We start from the raw sequence: 24,515 nt of genomic DNA, 5'->3' as shown, positions 1-24,515 counted from the left end.
ACATCGTCAGTTTTACTAATCCTTGTTTTTGATAGTTTTGGCTAGTAAATCTATAATATATAAGGTAGCCAGCTGAGTCAGCTCAGGGATGTCGGAAAACGATTTAATTGAAAACAGCCGCCAGGAGTTTTGATTTTCTGTTGTTTGTTGGCGCCTGTGAACAAAAGCGGGTGTTTACATAAGCAGCAGACTGCGGTTAGGAAACCTAATTTTACTACAGCAGGGTCTGCTCAGTCCTGGTTCTGGTGCTCAAGGTGCTGCTAGTCGCAGAGCTCTCCAAAGCCTGATCTGGGTGTGTGCACGGCAGGCTGGTTGCTGCAGGACAGTTATGAGAACGTGCAGAATTTGATAAATGGCACCCAAGAAAAAACAAATATTCTGGCTGATGGTCTCGTTTGCTTATTTCGGTCATATAAAGGCATCAATATTAACTTGAGTGTTTAATAACATGTTCCTTGTAGTTGCCCTGGGCTGGAAATGGCTGCATTTCACCATTATGGGTGTAAGGCCTTGGTCCAATGTCTGGTGAAAATCAGCTGCAGTTGGCTAATTTAAAAGCTAGCTAACTTAAATTACATTTAAATTTAAATTTTAGAATTTATTAGCCAAAACTTAACTAATCCAGGATGTGAAAAAACTGAGTATTAATTAATATGTTTTCTGATGTTCTTTCTCTTCGGAAACAAGTGAATGTTTCTGTTACCTTATTAAGACTGTACGCACATGCCCAGTGAGAAGGCTGGAGCTACTTTGAATCTGCTTTAAACTCAAACTCGACTGTCACTTTTGTCTGAAATAAATTAACTAAAATAAAATTTTGTAAGACTTGTGATCGAAACAGCCCCTTTGATTGCAATTCAATATAATACATTTATTTTCTCAAGCATCAAACTTTATGCATCATAAACATTTGAAAATCGATTATAAAGGCGGTAAAATTAAGCTGCAGCAAGCTGACAGAAATACATTTACTCTGAGGAAGTGCTTCTATTACATTTACCATTTGAGCAGATCTGAACTCTTACAGGCGACTGAAAGAATCTGCAGCCAGCTCAGTGGTCTAGCCTTTCATTATTTTAAGTGCATGATCAAATGCATTTTTTTCAAGCTGGCACATGTAAGCCTACATCCATTGTCATACTTCAGTGATTGTTGAATCTAAAGAGTGAATTTATCTCCACATTTAAAGGAGGGGTGGTTTCCTGCACAATTTCTTCATCACATTTTTTTCTTAATTTGTCTTAATTTTTATCAATATCTTCTCATCCATTGGTTTCCAGAACTCTAGTACATGTCTTCGTCTAGAAGGATTCAGTTCACAAGTGGAAAAGATTGACTATTATCCCATAAATGTTTCCCCTCAAAAACGTCAATATATGGTGTTTACACAGGCAGTAAAATACGACTCATATTTATGTTTCAGAATGTCCTCCGCCGTCATCTTGCCAACGTAGTAGTTATGATTCACGGTGATGTGGAGTTTAAATGTCACACTCGGGGAGGAAGGGTCAAACAAACGGCGCACATTCACAAGGAGAACAGGGTTCATGAAACAAATCATCAAACAAAAGTAAGGCTTTTTACTTAACTTCCGGGGCTCACGGTTAGTGAATCATGTTTTTTTTTTTTTTTTGTAACTTCCGGTATTCACACCACCCTAGTATCGACATTTACATGCATTTATTTCCTGTTTTAACTGTCTTTAAGAACGCCTAACCAGGAAGGTTTCTGCCCTAAACCTAGGTCAGTGGTTTTGTAGCATAAATTCACAGGAACTGCACCTTTTTTACAACCGTGAACCGTGTGTTTATGCATAATGACGTTTGTGATATTTTTTTGAAAGCTGAGCAGCGAAACGCTCATATGTGTCGTGATGGATGGTGTTGACAAACGGTCTATTCTGTCGTTTGGGTTGGAGATCTTGTTGGATGGTACCTATGTAAAAGAATCCCCCCATTTTGCAGTTATAAATTCACTGAGTGTTTGATTGGCTGTTTGTGGATGCCTAGTCTATAACTGTGCGACTGACTAACTCAAGTCTAATTTGGTGGAGTGGAGTCTTTCCAAAAGTAGTACTCATTACTATTACTACTGTCACTGTCATGCATATCAGTGTGTCCGCGGAGATTGGGCAATTCGCAGGAGTCTGGGTGCAGAAGATACCCAGAGAAAGTGCTGCTGCTCTCACTGTCGGTGAACATGCCGTTGGTGACTGAATTCTTCACCTGTAACCACAAGCGGTCTCCCATCTTGAGGTGAAGGACCACAGTCTGGCTGGTGGTGGACTGATCAGCTGTGTTTGTTGCTACGACTACAAATTGACTGTTTTTGAACAGGGCGACTATAAGAGGCTTTTGAGCAACTGCCAGGTTGAAGGAGAAGACATAGGTGCCGTTGACGGGGGCCTGGTATTTGCCATTGATTGGGTTGAAGTGCATCTGCTGGTTAGTAATGACCCATGGGAAAGGAACAGACCTGTTTGGCTCAGGAAACGGCTTCTTGATAGCTGCAGAGAATGCTGATTGGATAGCTGGGGAGCAGGGCCCAGGTTGCCCCCTGAAACCCATGTCACCCTTGTTGCCTTTTAGCCCCATGGCGCCGTTTGCACCCAGGCCACCAGTGTCCCCTTTGTCCCCTTTATCCCCCTTCATTCCTTGGGTCCCATCAGCACCATCTGCCCCATCTGTACACTCACACACCCCCTGCTCACCTTGATCACCCTTTTGGCCATTCATCCCTTTGTCACCGGATCTACCCAGGTCACCCTTGTCGCCCTTAAAACCTTTAAGTCCCATAGTGCCCTGGACCCCAGGCAGGCCACGAGCTCCAGCTGGTCCAGGGGCGCCTTGTACACCTGGGGGACCCTGTACACTCTCACAGGAGGCAGGGCATGTACCGGTCTCTCCCTGGGGGCCCTGTGAGCCTGGGGGGCCTTCCAATCCCATGTCCCCTTTTTCTCCTGGACACATATCAAGAGTTTTTGCATTACATTTGGACATAGAAAACATATGTTCAATCACTTGACAAAGCCCTCTAATGGTCTAAACATAGGTCTTTTCTCTCAGTACCTTGAGGTCTGCAGAGGCAGGTGATCTGAGCTGATGTTTGGGTCAACAAGACAGTTTTTTACCCATTTCCCATGCAATAGTCAACATTAGTTTCTTTTAACCATGATCATCAGACTTCTCTAACGTTGAACAGGTTGTTACTATACACCAAAATTAAGAGCATGGGTATTAACAGCAGAACAAAGTTTAGAGATGGAAAAACTAACTTTTAGAAATAGGGAACAAATACATATTTGAAACAAGTTATACTGTAAAGAAAGGCTGGTAAAAACAGTGGAAATATTTAATCAAATTAAGGAGATGAACTAAATGGTCCCCTCCCCAACACTAACACTCACTTGCATACACACACACACACACACACACACACAGATTCATGAACACGCATACATGCATCACTGCTTATTTTTTCATTATATTATTACCCTTTTTTTTGTGTCATTAGTTTTGTGTTGTTAGTTTGTTGTTTATTTCTATTCTTAGAGATCCTCATTTGGGGAATACCAGTTTGCCTTGTATATATGTTTGTCTGTTTACCCTATGTTTTTGTTATTTACTTTGTGAATATATACCTTGAAAAAAAAGGGGGGAAAAAAAATGCAAGGTACAATATTGTAAAGAAAACGAAATGACTCATTATGTTTGTGAAAGTAAGAAGCCTTGCAATAAAGTATTAAAAAAAAGAACAGGTTGTTATTGTAGCCATGACGAGGAATGAGGAAAAGTTAATGAAGTCTTGTAACTCTTGTAACTGTCCACCCCTAAGAAAATCTTTGTTTCGGAGGGACTATAAACTATAAAAACAAAACAAACTAAAATCTTTCTCAACATCAGTTATTGTGCCAAAACCCCCACAATGATGTTGTTGATAATGGCGTCATGGCCTCTAGGTAACGCTAATAACTTAGTAATATTAAAACAAACATATGCTGCCTTCAAATGAGGTCGTGTTTACTGTGATCACCTAGAAAATCCACCCCTTAAACTTTCCTGAAAGCTGAGAGTTCATGAGGTTGACTTGTTTTCTGACATTTTCAGAAATTGTCAAGGCCATGGAAGTTCATTTTTTGGTTATATGGATATATTGTAAATGTAGTTGTATGGAGTTCGTCTTTAGGATTTTCTAATGTCTTTCAGGAAATCTGATATTCCCAACTTGCCAAGCAGCTTTGTTTTCACGACTTCCCACTTTAACCTCAACCACACAGTATGCACAACTTCTCATCACGAGTTCATTCAAAGGCACCAATAGTGTCATCTTTAGAGTGATTTCTAGAGCAGACCTTTGAATCCCCGCATGCCTTTCATCCCGGTGAAACCTGCAGGGCCAGGCTGCCCTCTGTCCCCAACGTCTCCTTTCTGACCTGTAAACGACAAGCAAAAACAGAAATTATCACCAAATAAATAAAAAGTAAGACGAAGCAACCTGCATAAAGACACACATGTTTTACTCAGTGAAAAGCAATGACTCCAAGTCCAGAGGCCTGTTTTTGAAGATGAATCCAGTGTGAGACAGATCAGACTTGGTTTGTGTCTGAAAATATATTGTCAACTGTGGCACACACAGCAGACATGTGCATCGTTTGTAGACCCTTAGGCTTTGAATCTTTCTGTTTCTGGTGGCAAAATCAACAATGCCACCCTGTTTCTCCTCCACACATCTAAAACTACACTGTGAAGAATTTACTGTGATTTTTACAGTCAATTATTGGCAGCAATTAACAAGTACCTTACTGTAATTATTATTTACAGTAGAACTGCTGTACTTTTTATTTACAGTACTGGTTTCTTTACTGTAAAATAAAAAACAATTAAACACTGATTTCTTTAGTTGTGTTTACAGTACTGATTTGTTTACTGTAAGAATAAAAAACAGTTAAACACTGATTTTTAATGGTACTGTATATGGCAATATGGCACAGTAAACAATGCTGTTAATTTGATAATAATTTCATCATTATTTTTTATAGAAATAACTATAAATTGCAAGTAATTACTCTATAAACTAAAGAAAATATTATAAATACATTTACTGCTTTACAATTGATTTCCATACTTTGTTTTGTATGAAAAACTTTACTTTAAGTTCATTATTTAAACAGCATTTGTATAAGACTGATTGTGATCAAAATTATGATAACAATGGAAAAATACAGAAGTCTACCTTACTTTTCACAGTTCTACACCGTCTACTGTGTTTTTTTCTACAGTAATGTTTTAATTACTGTGATTTTGACACAATGACAGAATTTATTGTAAATTATACAGCACTATACTGTAAAAATTAAACACAGTGATGAACTGTGAATAATTCAGTAAATAACTTCAGGTTTCACATCGATTATTTACAGTGTAGACGACACGAAGATAAATGGGCTGGAAGCAGTCACGTGGACTGTGTGAAGGAAATTTGGTGTTTCCTGCATGGTGGGACATGAAGTAGGCGGCGACCTACTTGGTATTCAAGACACAAGGCATTGTGGGAACTGACTCTGTGAACTTAACAATTCTAACACCATGACTGAGGGGAATGTGTTGACCAGTGGGCTCTGTCCTGATGTGATGTTTAGGGCAGGAAGATAGGGCTGCATTGAGTCTTGCTGAAGAATCAATGGTGAAAAGTGCAACAGTCACAAGTCGAGCGGTGTATGGGACTTTGTTGTATTGTAAAATAGCCATTCGGAATTGTGCGATGTATGGAATACGAATGTGCTAATAAAACTTGCTGAACAGAGTAGTGAGTGCTTTGTGTTTGGCTAGCTCACCCACTAACTTAGTGCAGTTGTTAAAATTGCCACGACAACTGCAATAATTTTCACCAACATTATTTAATTTTGCATCTGAAAAGCTGCTGTCTCTTAATCTTTTATTAATTCTATACAAACTGGCTTTCAGAGAGAAGTTCAATATCATTTATTGGGCTTATTCAGAGTCAGAATAGAAGATGAATGAAATCAGGCAGTGTTCAAGATGCTGAAAGGTGTTATTTTTCCTGTTTTGATGATGCTAGTTTAGGAGTTTTCACTATTCTTTGAGCTTTGTGTCAAGCTAGGCTAGCAAGCCCTGGACCAGCGCTGTAGTCAAGAACATCTTTATTGAGTCCAAGTCAAGTCCAACACCAGTTCTAGTCGAGACCAGGAGTCCAGAGAAAATGGACTCCAGTTAAGGCCGTAATAGGTAATACTGTATTACAGTGAGTTAGAATGGGCAGGTACACTCTCTATGTAAATAAGACTGATCTGTCTGCTGACATCAAACTAATCTGGTGCATCATATTGTTAGAATCAAGCCACACCTGAAAGCCAGGAAATGTATAACTTTAAAATGGAAAGATACAGAACCCCCTGCAATAGCTCACTGGTGGAATGAACTTTCAAGCTATCTTACACTGGATAATATATATTATAGGAGTAAAGGCAGATCCTCAGACTTTTTAAAAATTTGGCAATCTCATATGGAATTTGACTTTAAGAGCACTCTGGGTCAATATAAGGCATAGTAAAAATGGCAAGACCTGAGCGTAATAGTATGTGTTGTTGTGGGGGGTTTTTGTTTGTTTTGTTTGTCTGTTCTTTTTTGTTTGATTGTTTTTCTCATCTGTTTGTTTTCTCATATGTTTTTTTTTTTCTCATATGTTTTATTTGTTCCTTATTTATGCTGTGTAACAATGTCTGTTGTGTGTTGAGGGTATAGGTTTGGATATTATTTTGGTTTTCTGAGTGGTGTGAAAGGGACCAGCCCCCCGCTTAAGATTGGAAGGTGTCTCGCTTTCTGTAATAAGTTTTTGACTTTGGCAAGCTTGTGTTTCTGTGCATATTATTAGAGCTATTTTGATTTACCCTATGTGAGGGAATATGAGTTGTGGGGGTTGGAGTTTTGTGCATATCCTCTGTAACCTGTTGATTGTGTGTGATAAAAAATATAATAAAAAAAAAAAAAAAAAAGAATCAAGCCACTTTCTGTACACCTGATCTCCAACAGCTTCACCAGTAGCCAAGAGCTAGAACAAGAGAAGGGCAAGACTTCAAAAAAATGGATGATACTTGGCGGCCATGAATCCATATAATATTGCCATGCAAAATATCACGATGCTAAGCTGTATGGATTATTCCCCCCACCTCTGGAGGTCATGTTATGTTGTTGTTATGTTGTCATTACCAGTGAAGTGATGTGTTACTCACCCTTCATCCCTTGAGAGCCTGTGAAGCCTCGAGGGCCCGGGAACCCCGTCATTCCTCTTCTCCCCGGACTCCCAGGAGCGCCTGGTCAAAGATTACACTCAGGTCAGTTTTTATTACCATGTAGTGTAGGATAAATTCATAGATGAATCTACATTGAAATGTAACCTAGGTACACAGGTGAAATATCAGATCATGGGATAGGAAAACTTCTTGGACGAAAGTCAGCATAGCGTATCCTAAGCGGATGCTCTGGTTGATACGATAACATTAGAATAGGAACATAATCTCCAAAAAATCAAAAAAAAGTTTACTCACATATCAAATGATTGTCATAACAGGAAAGTACAGGACATTAAACCTTAGTTACAAAGAAACAATGACGCACGAACTGAAGTGAAATTAGCTGGTCAGAGGCGTTGTCTCTCAGAGTTGTTCTGAACCTTGGATGTGTTGTCATCTGTTTTTATTATCTGCCAATTAAATCCCGCACAAGGCTGTTATTCGAATTCATCTGGTCGTCAAGTGTTTTTCTTTTTTCTTTTTCTTTTTAAGATTTTCTACAACAGTAGTCCCAATCAAAAAGACATGAAACCATAGTGGAATGTTAGTAATTACTGAACCTAAGTACAATTTTGAGGTACTTGTACTTCACTTGAGTATTTCCATTTTATGTGAATTTATACTTTTACTCCACTACATTTAGCTGACAGCTTTAGTTACTTTTCAGGTCAAGATCTAAAAAATAAAAATAACAGTGATTGGACAACAGTATATTATGTAGTTACAGCTACATTGAGAAAATTCAAATGCTGCCTACATAAAAGCATCAATAATAATAATCCAATAATATATTTGAATATATTTAACAATCTGAGTGGGTCCATTCTTCATAAAAAAGTACTTTTACTTTTGATACTTTAAGTACATCTTGCTGCTGATACTTTTGTAAGTTTTGAATGCAGGACTTTTACTATCGTGGAGTCATTCCACAGTGTGGTATTAGTACTTTGGATTAAGTAAAGGATCTTTCCACAATTTAAATTTTCCCTATTGATTTTTATCATTTTAATAACAAAAAGTTTATATGCAATATTACTAATTTATAGAATAAAAATGTAAACTTGGCATATGTGTGTCGATACAATATTGCCATGCAAAATGTTGCAATAAGAGTTTAAACAAGTTTAATAATCAATGGCAAACCAATTTATTGTTATTATCTATCTAGATCCAGATTAATTTGGCATGCTGCTCAGCTCTGTCTCAAGTTTTTCTCGTCATAAATCTGTAAAAATCTTTGTACTTTGGTTAGGAGCCTATTTAGATGTTTAAAGCTTGCTGTAAAGGCTTAGAACGTTCAATTATGTTTCACTAATTCTCAGATTGATACTGTTTGTTTCACAGATTTGATGTATTTCAGAATTTATAATAATTGTCAGAAATCTACTATGGGGACGAACATCATCCAAGTGTCTCAGCTTGCCCGTTATACCCAATTCATGCAGTTCCAGCACTCTTTAGGGACCCCAGTATGCTGAAATCTTCACATATAAAAGGTGGTAATTAGACATTATACTCCATGAACTGCATGGGTTCTCCCTCAAGCTGCATGGGATACACATAAAGTGGGCATGTCTGTAAAGAGGAGACTTGTGGGTACCCAAAGAATCCATTTTCATTCAGGTATATTGAGGTCAGAGGTCACAAGACTCCTTTAACAATGGGTATACCAGTTTTAGATATCCTGGCATGGTTGATACTGAAGGATCAACTAGTTTTGTCCTTGTATTATTATCAAGAATGCATTTTAAATTGCAAATGTAAGCACTTCAGCTTGTTGTAACAGGCTGTTACAACAAGCTGTACGAGTCGAACAGCACTGGAAACTAAACAGGTAATTCAAAAGGATCTACACACCTGGGGGGCCCCGGTCTCCACGGTCTCCTTTGGGCCCCACTGTGCCCTTACAGTGTGAACACAGACAGAAAAAGGGAATCTGGTCGTAGGGCAGATCTTGGTTCATCATATAATCGCAGAATGCAGAATCAATCATGCTGCCAGGGGGCCCTAGAAACCGGGTTAAGTTGCTACTGTCATCTGGTCTCATGCCTCCTGGTCTCATGCCTTGTCCAATGCCTGGTGGTCCCATGCCTGGTGGTCCCATGCCTCCTGGTCCCATGCCTCCTGGTCCCATGCCTCCTGGTCCCATGCCTCCTGGTCCCATGCCTGGTGGCGTAGTGTCTCCTGGCATCAAGGACCTGGTCAGTTGGCCATCGCCATCTCCGCTGGACTCCGCCCCCGACGACCAGTCTCCATTAGCGTTTGGCATTATGGCTGAGCAGAGGACAAGGAGTCCCAGCAGCCTCGACAACATCTGGAGGAAGAGGAGGGTGATGGGAAGCCAGAGGAGGGAGGTTAGATAATTGCACTGGGCAGGACCTGCGTCTTTATAAATGATGTGGCCGAGTGTTCAGTCTTTTTGTCCATCAACAGTTGAGTCAATTTTTAAATTTTATGTCCCGAACTTTCTGACATGTTACAGGCTTCTGACACTTGTTTCTGCAGAGGTTTTTTTTTTTTAAACAAATTGACTTGGATCTGAAACGGGAAAGTGACATCAAGTCTTTTCTATGTGCTGAGAAAATCAAGACAGGATTTGAGACACTGTCATTTACTTTACGTCACATATCTGCCGGATCATTAATTACAGTCCATCTTTGTTTTATGGCCAACATGTGAATGAGGATCAACACTCCTCAAGTACAAAGGGAGGGGGAGATGCACCTGTAGCTGCGTGATAAAAACAACAGAAAAACAGAAACACCAGAAGAAGAAACTCTTAGTGTTGACTTGGGCAATGTGGCGAGATTATCATTTCACACCATATTTATTGTCCACGATAATGGTCCACACGTGTCCATGACAAAGCAATGATATTTAATCATGCAATGCCTGTTATGAATCTCGTGCTATATTCTCTCTCTCTCCTTATGGGTTAATGGTCATATTGAACCAGTATGACCGTTAACCTTAGATAACGTCAGATATATGTTTTAAATAGCCATTTAAAAATCTATGACAAGACGTGATATTTGACAGAGCTGCATAAGTGCGTCTGCTTGACAGAAGCTGCGGTATTTGATGATGAACAGGGTTTTTTTTGTTTAATTAGTGTGTTATTAGATATATAGATCGAGACTTTATTCATCCTGAGGGAAACTGAGGTCATTTGATGTGCTTTGTCTCTGCTCCGTATCCAACATGGTCTCACAGAAATCCGTGAAATAGCCACAGATTTCGCTACAATGCAAGTTAATGACAGTCATATCCCGTGGTTATTCCAACATACAAAGTGATTATGTACATTCACTGAGTGAAGATTTAGAAAATAAAACATATATTTCTCGCTAGAAATGTGATCAAAATCCATTTTTATGCAGAAACTAAGTCAAAATATTGATTTTTCACTAAAAATGAGAGAACTGTCCGCCATGTTTTTTGTTCTGACCGCTGGGACCTTGAAAGTCACGTGACTTGGAACAAACCAATAGCCACGGGATATGACTGTCATCAACTTGCATTGTAGCGAAATCCATGTCAGTTTCACGGAAATTTGAGCGATTCCGTGGCTATTCCACGGATTTTGAATTAAGCGAAATCCGTGGCTATTTCACGGATTTCTGTGAGACCAGGTTGCCGTATCTCTGCAACCCGTGTGAAGTAATCAGAAAATGTTTTTTTAGTCTGATTCTGATGCTGTAACAACTTTATTTAAATATCACTAACTGTACTACAGTGTATCTACAGTTTACAGTTTGTTGGTGTTTGCTGTTTATATTTGTCATGTATTCTCCACTTGTTAAGTCGAATCAGATAGAGAGAGAGAGAGATAGAGAGAGAGAGAGAGAGTTTTTTTTCTGTGCATCGTCTGATTTTAACCCTCTGGAGTCAAGGAAAGAGCCACCGCAGGGTCTCTTAAACAGCTTCTCTCTAAAGTTCATGCCGGTGTTTGTTTGATGATTAGAGGCCAAATAAAGCCAGAGATAAGGTCAAATACATTTAGTATAAACTAGGGCTGGGCATCATATCGTGATAACAAACCAATATCAAGATATAGTGATACAATATTACATTGTCGAATTTGATACTAACAAGCAGGGCTGGGACATATATACAGCCATGGAAAAAATGATGATTAGACTATTGTTTTCTTCAATTTCATGTTCATCTTAATACCTGGTACAAATAAAGGTACATTTGTTTGGATAAATATAATGATAACAACAAAAATAGCTAAGAGTTTAATTTAAGAGCTGATATCTAGATATTTCCATGGTTTTCTGGATAATGATTTTGGTTATTATCAAGAAAACCATGGAAAATGTCTAGATATCAGCCCTTAAATTAAACGAATATGACCTATTTGCGTTGTTATCATTATATTTGTCGAAACAAATGTACCTTTAGTTATACGAGGCATTAAAATTAACAAGAAAATGAAGAAAACAAGGGCGGTCTAATCATTTTCATCACCTGAACTATATAAAAAATGCTTGCTGTATATATTTTTGTATGTCTAATGTATTGCAGTGTCCGAAACCAGCTGCCGAATTGTGTTAATGCAAAGTTTCCATCATTTAGAAAAATGACAAAAGACAAAAATAGACTTTAGTTATCTCATATAGATAGTTTTTTAACCGAATAACCAGAAAACATGCTTCATCATGATGTATATCGTTATTGAGATATGAAATTACTTATATCAGGAAAGAAGATTTTGGCCATTTCGTCCAGCCCAAGTATAAACCTATAGAACTAGATGTTCTCCTCATTTGACCTCTTAGATGTCAGATTTGAGCATGGCTCTGTTATGAAAGTCATTATTAGTCAAAGTCGAAGTGAAATAATAATAATAATAATCAGGTCATATAGGTGAGGTTGTGCTGTGGTCATTCTTTTTAAGTGGCAGAATGAAAAGTACAAGAACAAATAGTCCAAAGAGTCTTGAAAGAGTACACTACATTACAAAGAAACACTACATTTAAAAAAAAAAAAAGTTCTCTGCTGGTGTTTGCCATGTTCTTGTGGATGCTCTGATTAATAAAAGTATTTTTGATTTAGTAAAATCAGACATTGAGTTCCCCTGTGGAGCCTGAAAGGAATAATCAGTTGTCTCATGACCACATTTACCACCACAGTGATGATTCAACTCAAATCTTTGACTTCTACACCTAAGACATTAAAAATGTGTAATAAAGTCAGAAAATAAGAATTGTGTATCTTAATTTTTAAGCGTATACTTTTCAAGGGAAACATTTCGAGTTGTTTTTTTTGCTCTTTTACTGGTTTTACTTTCACAGAAAGTTCTCAAACAACCTGGATTTAATTGAAAAATAGATTTCAACTAAACCAGCCGACCTGAACTGCTGCCAGACTTATAATACTAATGATGATGATAATATATATATATATATATATATATATATATATATATATATATATATATGATTTATATACAGTACAGGCCAAAAGTTTGGACACACCTTCTCATTCAATGCGTTTTTCTTAATTTTCATGCCTATTTACATTGTAGATTCTCACTGAAGGCATCAAAACTATGAATGAACACATTTGGAATTATGTACTTAACAAAAAAAGTGTGAAATAACTGAAAACGTGTCTTGTGTTTTAGATTCCTCAAAGTAACCACCCTTTGCTTACTAGAATATAAGACATGTTTTCAGTTATTTCACACTTTTTTGTTAAGTACATAATTCCACATGTGTTCATTAATAGTTTTGATGAATTTACAATGTAAATAGTCATGAAAATAAAGGAAACGCATTGAATGAGAAGGTGTGTCCAAACTTTTGGCCTGTACTGTATATATGATAAATAATATAAGGCTCTTTTGGGAAACACTCACCGCTCCGTCCACGTTGTGCAGCATCTTCTGAAGAAGGATTTGTGATAAATGATCAGGATGGAGGATCCATTTATAAACCTCGCCCAAAACAAAACTTCTTTCAGGCTCAGTCTCACCTGCCGGACCTGCAGACAAAGGCTGAGGAGGGAGGGGGGGCGGGGAGCAGCGTCCTCATTGTCCCGCTGAGGAAGAACTGGGCCTTCTGCCTGCGACGTGACCTCCTTCAACATGAAACAGCAAAAATACAATATGTCATGGAGCAGAAAGACGAGACGCCTCTCTGTTTATCACTCCATCACTCTCCACCCTCTTTTTCTTCTCTCATCAGCCTTTTGACAAAACAGGAGATTCTCCCTTTAATCTTTCTCATCTCTCCTTTCATGGCTCTTCTTGATCCAACTTCCCACTCTGTCTGCTTCGGTTCATCGTTTTGATTTGACAAGTTTGGATCAAAAAGTTCAAGATTTTGTTGCACAAAAGTCGTTTGGACGTATACTTAATTGAAAACTGTACAAAGACAATATATTTCATGATCAAAGTGATAAACCTTATTGTTTAATCTAAGTACACACTCATCCTGAGATCTCACATGAGTCCCTGACTTTGGGAGTGTTTGAAATGTGGACCCGTCAGCACACAGCACACTTTGTTGAAGTCCATCTCTGATGAGCCTGGCCTCCTCGTCTCTGAATAAGCCTGTATCTGAAATGTTGGCTGGTCCGACCTAAGACCCCCCATAACATCACAGATGCTTTGAACGTTGTGGTGGACACAATCTGGACGGTCCTTTTCCTCTTTAGCCAAGAGGACACCACACCATATTTACAAAAACTATTTCAGATGTAGGCTCGTCAGACCAAGACCCATTTTTCTACTTTATGTCTGTCCATCTCAGATGAGCCTGGACTCCTAGTCCCTGCTCCTAGTCCCTGACTTTGTCTCCTATTCCCTGACTTTGTCTCCTAGTCCCTGACTTTGTCTCCTAGTCCCTGACTTTATCTCCTAGTCCCTCACTTTGTCTCCTGGTCCCTCACTTTGTCTCCTGATCTCTCGTTTTGTCTCCTGGTCAGTGACTCTGTCTCCTGGTCTCTCACTTTGTCTCCTAGTCCCTCACTCTGTCTCCTGGTCCCTCACTTTGTCTCCTGGTCCCTCACTTTGTCTCCTGGTCCCTTACTTTGTCTCCTGGTCTCTCACTTTGTCTCCTAGTCCCTCACTTTGTCTCCTGGTCCCTCACTCTGTCTCCTGGTCAGTGACTCTGTCTCCTGGTCTCTCACTTTGTCTCCTAGTCCCTGACTTTGTCTCCTGGTCTCTCACTTTGTCTCCTGGTCCCTCACTCTGTCTCCTGGTCTCTCACATTGTCTCCTGGTCCCTCATTCTGTCTCCTAGTCCCTGACTTTGTCTCCTAGTCCCTGACTTTGTCTCCTGGTCCCTGACTTTGTCTCCTGGTCCCTCACTCTGTCTCCTAGTCCCTCACTCTGTCTCCTGGTCTCTCACTTTGTCTCCTAGTCCCTCACTCTGTCTCCTGGTCTCTCACTTTGTCTCCTAGTCCCTTACTTTGTCTCCTGGTCTCTCACTTTGTCTCCTAGTCCCTCACTTTGTCTCCTGGTCCCTCACTCTGTCTCCTGGTCAGTGACTGTGTCTCCTGGTCTCTCACTTTGTCTCCTAGTCCCTCACTCTGTCTCCTGGTCTCTCACATTGTCTCCTGGTCCCTCACTCTGTCTCCTAGTCCCTGACTTTGTCTCCTAGTCCCTGACTTTGTCTCCTGGTCCCTCACTCTGTCTCCTGGTCTCTCACTTTGTCTCCTAGTCCCTGTCTTTGTCTCCTGGTCTCTCACTTTGTCTCCTAGTCCCTGACTTTGTCTCCTGGTCCCTCACTCTGTCTCCTGGTCTCTCACTTTGTCTCCTAGTCCCTGACTTTGTCTCCTGGTCTCTCACTTTGCCTCCTAGTCCCTTACTCTGTCTCCTGGTCCCTCACTTAGCATCTGAATTTGTCTTTCTCTGATTGTAGCTGAGCCGGTTTAACATTTTCACCAGTTTATCTAAAAAATGTTACATATTTTTCCAAATGCAAAAAGACCTTCTTTTTTTTTCAAAAGACCACTATTTACTATGTCATTTTCATTCCACGGTCTCAAAGTGCAACACTCATTTTAATAATAACATAACCCATTAATAATAAGAACCCTAAAACTTTCAGGGGAACAGACCCCCAACATATGTTTTAAGACTTTTACGCAAAAGTGTATTTTGTCTTTATGACCTGCTTCGTTCTGTTAGTGAAAAAACTTTGATCTGTGATGGAAACAAGCTGAAATAATAGAAAATATTGGGACTCTTTAATGGATAAATGTGTGTGATCTGGTAAGACGGGGATGTTTTCTCTCTAAACAAACAGCTCCGTTGGCACAAGAAGCTGCTCAACAAAACAGTAACCCAACACTGAGGAAGCAGCGAGCCGTCACAATGAGCAGCCTACTTTTATTATTGGAGCACATTTAACAGCAGAGGATAATGATTTCATGCTGTAACAACACCTCCTGGGATCATATGGATACATGGTATTAATGAAACTAATTGCAAACATGAGACATCTCATGTCAACGTTTACAGGTTTGGCAATCGATCAAATATATATTCTGATTCTATGTGTTTTCAGTTTGGTACTTTCTCCCCTCTCCACCTCCATCTCTTCATCTCACTTTCACTCGTTTCTTTGTCACTTTCGGTGTCGATGTGCGATAAGAAGCTCATACTGTAAACAGATCTCCTTCAGAAAACTCGCTGTGAAATCCTGTGAAATGACAACAGTTCAACTTCTGGAAAGTAAAAGTGGACGAAAGACGAGACAAAATGGTTTATTTGTTACATAATAATCCAGTAAAGTCAAGTCGTCCGGCAGCTGTTTTTCCACAGAGTAACTCAAGGCAGTAACTAACTGTCCTTCTTGTTTTAAATATATTTGAAATTGACAATAATTTTTTATGAACTGCTTATTGGATTTTAGAGGTTTCACGCTTCTCTAAATCCACCATATGATTATATTTTCTTATTCTTTTTCCCCCAGTGCTAAGTAATTGTTAGATTCAGCAGATGGTTGATGTCATGCCCGAACACTTTACATTTTCAAATTCTTCTTTAACCATCTGAACCCCGCCTGTTAACATTTTTTTTTTAAAAGACACCATTTATCATAGAAAGAAACTGTAAGGCATTATCGTCAGAGTGTGAACTTTCCGACGGTCCTTGATCATTTGTTACGATAGTTTCCAAAGTGACCAAAACTTTTGTTAAAATGTTGATATTTGTGTCATAATCTCTTTATTCTACATGTGTCATTTAAAATAAAGCGTTTGCACTAACCAGATCCTGTTAAAAACATTAAATTCTGCTCCTCAGAGACACTGTGAAGACATGATTGATTCTGCTGACCAACGGTCACGCGACAAATATTCACTGAAAATCTGTTTACACAGAGCTGAGTGGAGAGGACAGGAGAGGCTGTTTACACAGAGCAGAGAGGAGAGGACAGGAGAGGCTGTTTACACAGAGCAGAGAGGAGAGGTTGATTTGTTTGAACAAATATAACGATAACAACAAAAATAGCTCATAATATTTTAATTTAAGAGCTGATATCTAGACATTTTTCATGGTTTTCTTGATAATGATTTTGGTTATTATCCAGAAAACCATGGAAAATAACTAGATATCAGCTCTTAAATTAAACTCAGCTATAAACAAATGTACCTTTAGTTGTACCAGGCATTAAAATTAACAGGAAATTGCAGAAAACAATGGTGGTCTAATAATTTTTTCCATGACTGTATAAATTATCTGCGACAACCAGAAGCTGCACATGTACATCAAAACCTGTACCGGCACAGATCCCGTCTTTAGAGCAGTTGATGGGAGTGAAGAGACAAACAGGAAGCTGGAACACAAAGCAGCCGGTGGCGAGCCAGTTCTCGGACCTCCATCACAAGGAGAGGAGTGCTTGGGAAGGCCGCTCCCTCTCCTCAGTGCTGTTAGTCATCCCAGCTGAGTCGCCCCGTGGAACCCGAGACGGCTCCTTTATGTCCCCAGGCCAGCTTTTATTCTGAAAAATCAAAACAGAGGAGGATACAAAGGTAAAAGGAGCTCAGGGAACGAGGCTGAGGCACAAAAGAAGACAAGAAGATGAATAGTTAACCTTAATAAGTGTCCTGGTTTCCACAGCCGGCGGCGCTCAGCGACACGCCCGTCCTCGTTCACAGGGAACAACAGGACCTGCTGCTGTTAGAAGGGACCCGCCGCGAGGTCAGCTCAGGCCCCGAAAGACTGCAGGAGAACAGGGTCAGCTGGGAGAGAGGGGGATCTGCAGGAGAACAGGGTCAGCTGGGGGAGAAGGGGATCTCCAACCTAAAGGACAGAACAGCAGGAATATAGATATTACACACGTCATCAGACATAAACATAAAGCTGCAGTTTGGTTGAGTTTAGGCAACAAAACCATTTCTCTCAGGTTCCCGCTAAGAAGTTAGAAATGGAGTTATCAGTGCTTCCACTCTGAGGTTTCTTATGACAAATGTCCAGAATCTGTGAGGGAAAGAGCTGACACTTTTTATGAGTTTATTTTCTCGTAAAGTTGTGATTTGTGATTTATTTTTTCCCAAAAATTTGTAACTTTTTTCTTGTAAATTTGTGATTTTTTTCCCTCTTAAATTTGTTAGTTTTTGTTTGAATTTGTGATTTTTTTTTTCTCGTACCTTTGTGAGTTTTTCTTGTAAATTTGTGATTTTTTTTCACCTGTACATTTGTGATTTTTTTCTCTCTAAAATATGTGAGTTTTTCTTGCAAATTTGTGAGTTTTTTCTTGTAAATTTGTGATTTTTTCTTTTTAATTTGTGAGTTTTTCTTGTAAATTTGTGATTTTTTTTTCCCTGTACATTTGTGATTTTTTTTTTCTCTCTAAAATATGTGAGTTTTCTTGCTAATTTGTGAGTTTATTTCTTGTAAATTTGTGATTTTTTTTTTTAAATTTGTGAGTTTTTCTTGTAAATTTATAATTTGTTTCTTGTAAATTTGTGATTTTTTCTTTTTAATTTGTGAGTTTTTCTTGTAAATTTATAATTTGTTTCTAGTAAATTTGTGAGTTAGACTGTATATAAATAATGGAAGTAGTGACCGTGACGTCACCTCTTGGTTTGTGGCCCATTCGCATGCATCATCTTGCGTCGCCATCTTGTTTCTGATACGGGGAGCAGACCATATTTGGACTGTGGAGGAGCGCGAGGGATCTTACGACACTGATTACTCTCTACACCGGCAACCCGACTGAGCAAAGTCTCTGCTAATTCATGTTAGCATTAACTGGAACATTAACTGGGATGTTAGTTTTGGCAAAAACCAAAACCAAAATGTACGTTACTTACCTCAGAAAACTGAACAGCGACTCCTTGGAGGTGACACTTGTGCTTTAATTGTGTTTGACTTTTGTCACCTGTGCTCCCCATTATGCAGCACAGGTGCATCACAATGAAAATGTGTCGGCAAGTTGTGTCGAAATGGGTGAAAAGTGCTTATGGTTTTGCCAAAAGAGTGATTGATTCAATCAGTGGGTTCAGGCAACTGAGCATTTGGTTCAGACAATAGGGTTTAGTGTTTTAGCAATTGAGAAAAACTTTAATGTAAACAAATGTCCAGAATTTGTGAGGGAAAGAGCTGTGATTTTTCTTCTTGGAAATTTGTCACTTTTTTTTCTTGTACATTTGTGAGTTTTTCTAGGAATTTGTGATTTATTTTCCTGTAATTTTTCTAACTTTTTTCATGTAAATTTGTGATTTCATTTTTCTTGTAAATGTGAGGGGTTTTTTTTGTACATTTGTAATTTTTCTTCTTGAAAATGTGTCACTCTTTTCTAGTGAATTTGTCACTTTTTTATTGGAAATGTGAGGGTTTTTCTCGTAAATTTGTGATTTTTATTCTTGGAAATTTGTCACTTTTTTTCTCATACATTTGCAAGTTTGATTTTGTTTCAAACAAGGCAGCATGGTGTCCATGGCCGTTTCTTAGCCGTGCTTTTGGTATCCAATTACAGAACGGGGGGGACGCGTACTATTCGACAGACGGAAGCTTGTAGTTTGCTTACGGATCCAACATGGCTGCAGCAGCTGGGAAGCTCTCTTTCGATCCAGCTGTAGACAGTGTTCTAGATAGTTTAGAGTGAAAGTTTGTTTTAAAAGAAGAACAACGTTTGGCTTTACACCCCTTTAACACCACCAAAAAGGATGTTTTAGCCTTGCTTCCGACAGGATTTTGCCAAAGTCTAATCTACCAATTAGCCCCGCTACCGCTCGCTGCTGTAACGCCGGTGATCTGGCTACGAGCCGGGGGACAGCGGAGCCCCCAGAGACCCACAGCAGCTTGTTTATTGCCCATAAAATCAGTGGATGTGTGTGGCTGAATGACATGAGGGGGGATAAGGCATAAAAATAAATAATCTTGCAGAAAAGTGAGAACTGGAGAAGCAAAGCAACAGCAGCTCCCTCCAACACTCTTTCACACACACACACACACACACACACACACACACACAACACTGCCGGTAGACTGTGAGCAGCCAGAGACAGAACATGCTGCAGAAAAACGTTGCAGAAGCAGAATTGAGAATTTTAGTCCCAAAGTAGAGATGCTAGAGGGCTAGTCTGGCTAGGTCAACATCAATTTCTGTCGCTCTACATATGTCATCTGGTATAACTGATCTGATTGGCTAAGAGCTACCTACAGACGCTTTTGATAGACATTATTAGCGCCCAATAAACGGCTCTGGACGATCGTAAACCACGCCTCCTCTACAGAAAAATGAATAGGTGGCATCCAGACTATATCAATTTGTAACTTTAGTCACGTAAATCCATAGTTTATTTTTTCTTGGAAATGTGAGGGTTTTTGGGGGGAAATTTCAAAGGTGAATGTGGTCTCCAATTAGTTCACAGTCCCTCCAGCATAAATTTGTGTTACCGCTTTTAAATTTTGATGAGTTCTAAAATACCTCATTTTTGATTTCCAGTTATACTCTGTCAATAGTGGACTATTCATTACTTTATGTGCCCCTTCACACACACATAAAGAAAAAACTTCTTGAACTTTTGGGAAACGGGGCTCTGGTGTGGGTGGAGGTTAAAGGGGAGGTGTGTGTGTGTGTGTGTGTGTGTGTGTGTGTGTGTGTGTGTGTGTGTGTGTGTGTGTTGACAGTGAGTGTGTGTGTGTGTGTGTGTGTGTGTGTGTGTGTTGACAGTGTTCAGACTGTGGACTCTCAGTAAACACAGCAGTTAGTCATTAACACACCAGAATTAGAGCGAACCATCGTCTCTGTCAGCTGCTTCCATTCTTCACGTAAGTACAGAAACCCAAATCTGCTATTTTGTTTTTTTTGTGTGTGTGTGTGTGAAAGTGTGTGTGGCAGTTGTTGGTGGCGGTCTGAGGACGTTGTCTCGGCTCTGCGGCCCTTGTTGTTTAGGGTCAAAGGTCGCGGCGGTTCACACACGGAGCGTCTCCTGCTGTGTGTGTTCGGAGGCCTCAGCTGACAATGATCAATACTGCAGAAATGATTACGTCTGTGATTTCTGTCTCCACAGTTGATCCTCTGACCCTGATTCAATTCGGTGAGTCACATTAAGCATCTCTTTGGTGTTATGAATATTAATATCAACTTTCTGCTTCTCTGGAGGGAAATATCAACACTGAAGGCGGGTGAGGTAATCAGCTCATGTGTGTCTCGTCTCATTGGCTGCAGGTGTGACTGAGATCATGTCCCGCCTCGTCGTCTGCGCGTTCGTCCTCGTCGCTCTGTGGTCAGCCTCCGTGCTCAGCATGTCAGGTTGGTGACCAGGATGACTTCTGATTCCTATGAACGTTTCTTTTTGCCACAGTTAGAATGACAGAAATCAGGAAAAACGTTGGATTTCTCTTCCAAAAAATGGATAATGAACATTGTAAAACCCCCACAAAATTACCCAAAAAAGGAAAAAAAATTACACAAAATAAGACACAAAAATAACAAGAAAAGACACAAAATTACCAGAAAAAGAAGAAAAATTACACAAAATTACCAAAATAAGACACAAAATAGCAAGAAAAGACACAAAATTACCAAAATAAGATACAAAATGAACAAGAAAAGACACAAAATTACGAAAAAGAAGAAAAAATACACAAAATTACCAAAATAAAACATTTTTTACATTTTGTGTCAGCATTTTGTGTATTTTATACACAAAATGCTGACACAAAATGTAAAATCACCAAAACCAGTTTTCTCCACATATTGCACATATTGAAGTATTGTCATGTTTCCAGCCTCTCCTGTCCTTTCTGCTCTGTGTAAACAGCCTCTCCTGTCCTCTCCTCTCGGCTCTGTGTAAACAGATTTTCAGTGAATATTTGTCAGGTGACCGTTGGTCTCAGCAGAATCAATCATGTCTTTATTGTGTTTCTGAGGAGCAGAATTTAATGTTTAAACAGGATCTGGTTAGTGCAAACACTTTATTTTAAATGACACATGTAGAATAAAGAGATTCTGACACAAATATCAACATTAAAAGTTTTGGTCACTTTTTTATTACGGGAACGTTCATAATTGATGAAGTGTCATTAAGAAGTTAAAAAGCCTGAAATTGAAATTGGTATTATCAATAACGGACTCAGAATTTAGCAATCAACATTTTTTTGATCAGAAAAGTAAGAAAACTAACAACAGAATGCAGCTTCACAATGAGGAACTTCCTTCACCACCAGAATGGATTTTTTTTTGGCCAAAAACAATATTTTCTCATGTCGCTCTTTAGGTGTAAATGCACACAAGTCTGTCCATGTTTCAAGACAAATGTACACAATTAAGGAAAACCCATAAATTGTTTGCTGCTTCCAATGGGAGACAGACTCTTTTCATTTCCAATTAAGGTTAAAAAAGAAAACAGGGAAATGATCAGATAGACTTTCTTCACCAGGAGTACGGATGTGGACAGATGTATTGAGATGATACTCTTTGATTCTCCTCCAGTGTTCTCGGACGCCCCGGAAGCTCACATGCTGCTCCGCTCCCGCCGAGCCAACTCCTTCCTGGAGGAGCTGAAGCCGGCTTCGATGGAGCGTGAGTGTGTGGAGGAGAAATGTGACTTTGAAGAGGCTCGGGAAATTTTCCAATCCAGGGAGGCTACAGTAAGATGATTTTACTGTTTTAATGTTCAGATCATCATCAATCCCCTGGCACTGATTTAATGCATCAGAGGCTTTTTATTATTTTCTTAAAAAAACATTTGCACATAAAGGCTATTCTGTTCTATATTTTAAGAAATGCATAAAAAAGGAAAAATAATTCAATAATAAAGGAAAAAGCTCAATATTCTTCATCAGACCTGGGCATTAGGTGGCCCGGGGGCCACGCCCAGCTGCATGAGGTTCCCCGGAAATTAGAAATCAATTCAACAGTGCTTTTATTTTGAAGGCCAATTAGGTATGTACATACATGCATACACACCTGCACAGAAATGTGTTACACAAAAAAACACAAAAGAGTTATCTTGTTGGTGAGATGGCACCTCAGGGTAAAAAAATATCAAATAAAATAAGATAAGATATTCCTTTATTGATTCCCCATGGGGGAAATTCAGGTGTTGCGGCAGCCCAAGTACAGAGTAAAACAGATAAGGTTATAAAAATAGAATAATAAAATGAAATAGAATAAAGACAAAAAAATAAAAGAAATAGTAAAATATAAATACAAACAAGCAACCAAGACCAAACTAAAAAACTAGTAGTGCAAAAAGGTTAATAAAAAAAAAAAGAGCAAAGTTTGAAGGAGAAATGTTGACACAGAATGTAAACTTTTCAACAAGAGATTCAAGACCAAGACAGACCAGACCTTACTCACTAAATTAGAAAAAGTCAAAAACATTAATAAATTGCTGGTTTTCTACAAAACATTGTATTTTAAAATTAATGGAAAAATGAGATAATGATTGGATTTTTTTACTGCTATATTTGACTCCACATTAACATAGTCTTCATCATAACATGTCTTCTTTACAGTTGCAGCTCAAAACCAGATAATTTACTGCAATTTATAAGGCGAAGAAATTAATATTGAGCAGAATTAAGTTCAGAGTTTTGGGTCGGCCATCTGCAACCTTCACAGTGTCTCATGTGGCCCCTTGGGGAAATGAATTTCCCACCCCTGGTCTTGGTGGACTAATGTTTCAGTTGTGAGCAGCCTGGACAGACTTTAATCAGGTCTACATTAGCCACGATTCCATTAGGGTGAAAAGTGGCCACTGGGAAAGCTTCAGGCCACACCCTTTCACTTGCCGTGTCTCCATTACAAAAAAAGGCCTCAGAGGGATTCACGAGACTCCGGAGGTGACGTACGGTTTTCAATCGTCGCGTAACCGAACTGAACAAGACATTTTACTGAACAAAACGTTCAAATAAACTGTCATTAAGTGAAAATACAGTGAAAGGGTCAAAGTTATGAGACCAAATCGGTAAACTTCCTCTTTTCTATCTATATAACGTTATATATAACTTTATTGACACGTTTCCATGGATACACATTGCTCTGCTTCTCTCCTGATGACAGCTCTCCTTGTCAGTGACCTGTCAATCAAAGCTAGAAACGCCCAAAATCATACGATTCTTTATCTTCTATTTTCTTCTAAATGGGGCCATTATTAGAACTATTGACATCAAATTGTCTTGAAGATAATTTTTTACTAGTGATTGAGACCATAGTGTTGTCCTGAAAAAAATTTCTGAGGTAATAAATCAAGTGAGAAGTTTTCAAATTATGCACTGAAATGAATGGGCAGATTTTTTTTGCAGCCAAACTTAGCACCCCCTGCTGGAATTTTCGATGGATTGCAGGCTTAAGGCACTTCCTGGTTAGCCTCCATGCTCACAGAGATTGCCGCCTGGTTTCAGCGAGGGAAACCTTCATACCGGGTATTTGACTATCGTGGAAACGAACCTATTTACAAAGTTAGTACACCTCCTTAGAGTGTCATGAAAAAGCTAAGCTCTGTACGCTGTAAGTATTAATTACTAACCTATGAATTACTTCCACCACATTATTTACAAGAAGACTGGCAAAATATGATGCCCTATGATGAGAATGAATGATAGATTGTAGCGGTGGAGAAGTGGTGTATGCTCTCCCAACACAGAACAGTAAAATAACACTTTCTCTTGGGTTAAATAGCAATTCACTGTGTAAAGCTCAGTGCTGCTATTGAAGCAAAAAGTGTCCAGTAACTGTGATATAGAAACTTTATATTTTTATTTATAATTTATATTGTCAGCATTACTATAC

At 39.0% G+C, this 24,515-nt stretch overlaps 2 protein-coding genes across 2 annotated transcripts in view; one reads left to right on the top strand and one right to left on the bottom strand.

Moving 5' to 3' along the window:
* Positions 1–2,039: 2,039 nt before the first annotated feature.
* LOC131980984 (collagen alpha-1(X) chain-like) lies at positions 2,040–9,578 on the bottom strand. The gene is made up of 4 exons (XM_059345283.1): positions 9,167–9,578; positions 7,250–7,330; positions 4,352–4,432; positions 2,040–2,959 (listed from the first exon to the last, which is right to left on the bottom strand). Exons 1-4 carry the CDS (start codon positions 9,576–9,578, stop codon positions 2,040–2,042), a joined length of 1,494 nt encoding a protein of 497 aa, XP_059201266.1.
* A 10,844-nt stretch (positions 9,579–20,422) lies between these two features.
* Positions 20,423–24,515, top strand: part of proca (protein C (inactivator of coagulation factors Va and VIIIa), a) — a 13,726-nt gene continuing 9,633 nt past the window's right edge. Inside the window, exons 1-4 of the mRNA XM_059345154.1 lie at positions 20,423–20,545; positions 20,788–20,814; positions 20,946–21,029; positions 22,212–22,369. Coding sequence (XP_059201137.1) covers positions 20,960–21,029; positions 22,212–22,369 — 228 coding nt within the window. The 5' untranslated portion in view covers positions 20,423–20,545; positions 20,788–20,814; positions 20,946–20,959. The remainder of the gene's footprint in view (positions 20,546–20,787; positions 20,815–20,945; positions 21,030–22,211; positions 22,370–24,515) is intronic.

Source organism: Centropristis striata, chromosome 11 (assembly GCF_030273125.1).
Source record: "Centropristis striata isolate RG_2023a ecotype Rhode Island chromosome 11, C.striata_1.0, whole genome shotgun sequence".
Classification (NCBI taxonomy): domain Eukaryota; kingdom Metazoa; phylum Chordata; class Actinopteri; order Perciformes; family Serranidae; genus Centropristis; species Centropristis striata.
Note: the sequence above shows the minus strand (reverse complement) of the source record. Positions and strands in the feature narration are given on the sequence as shown.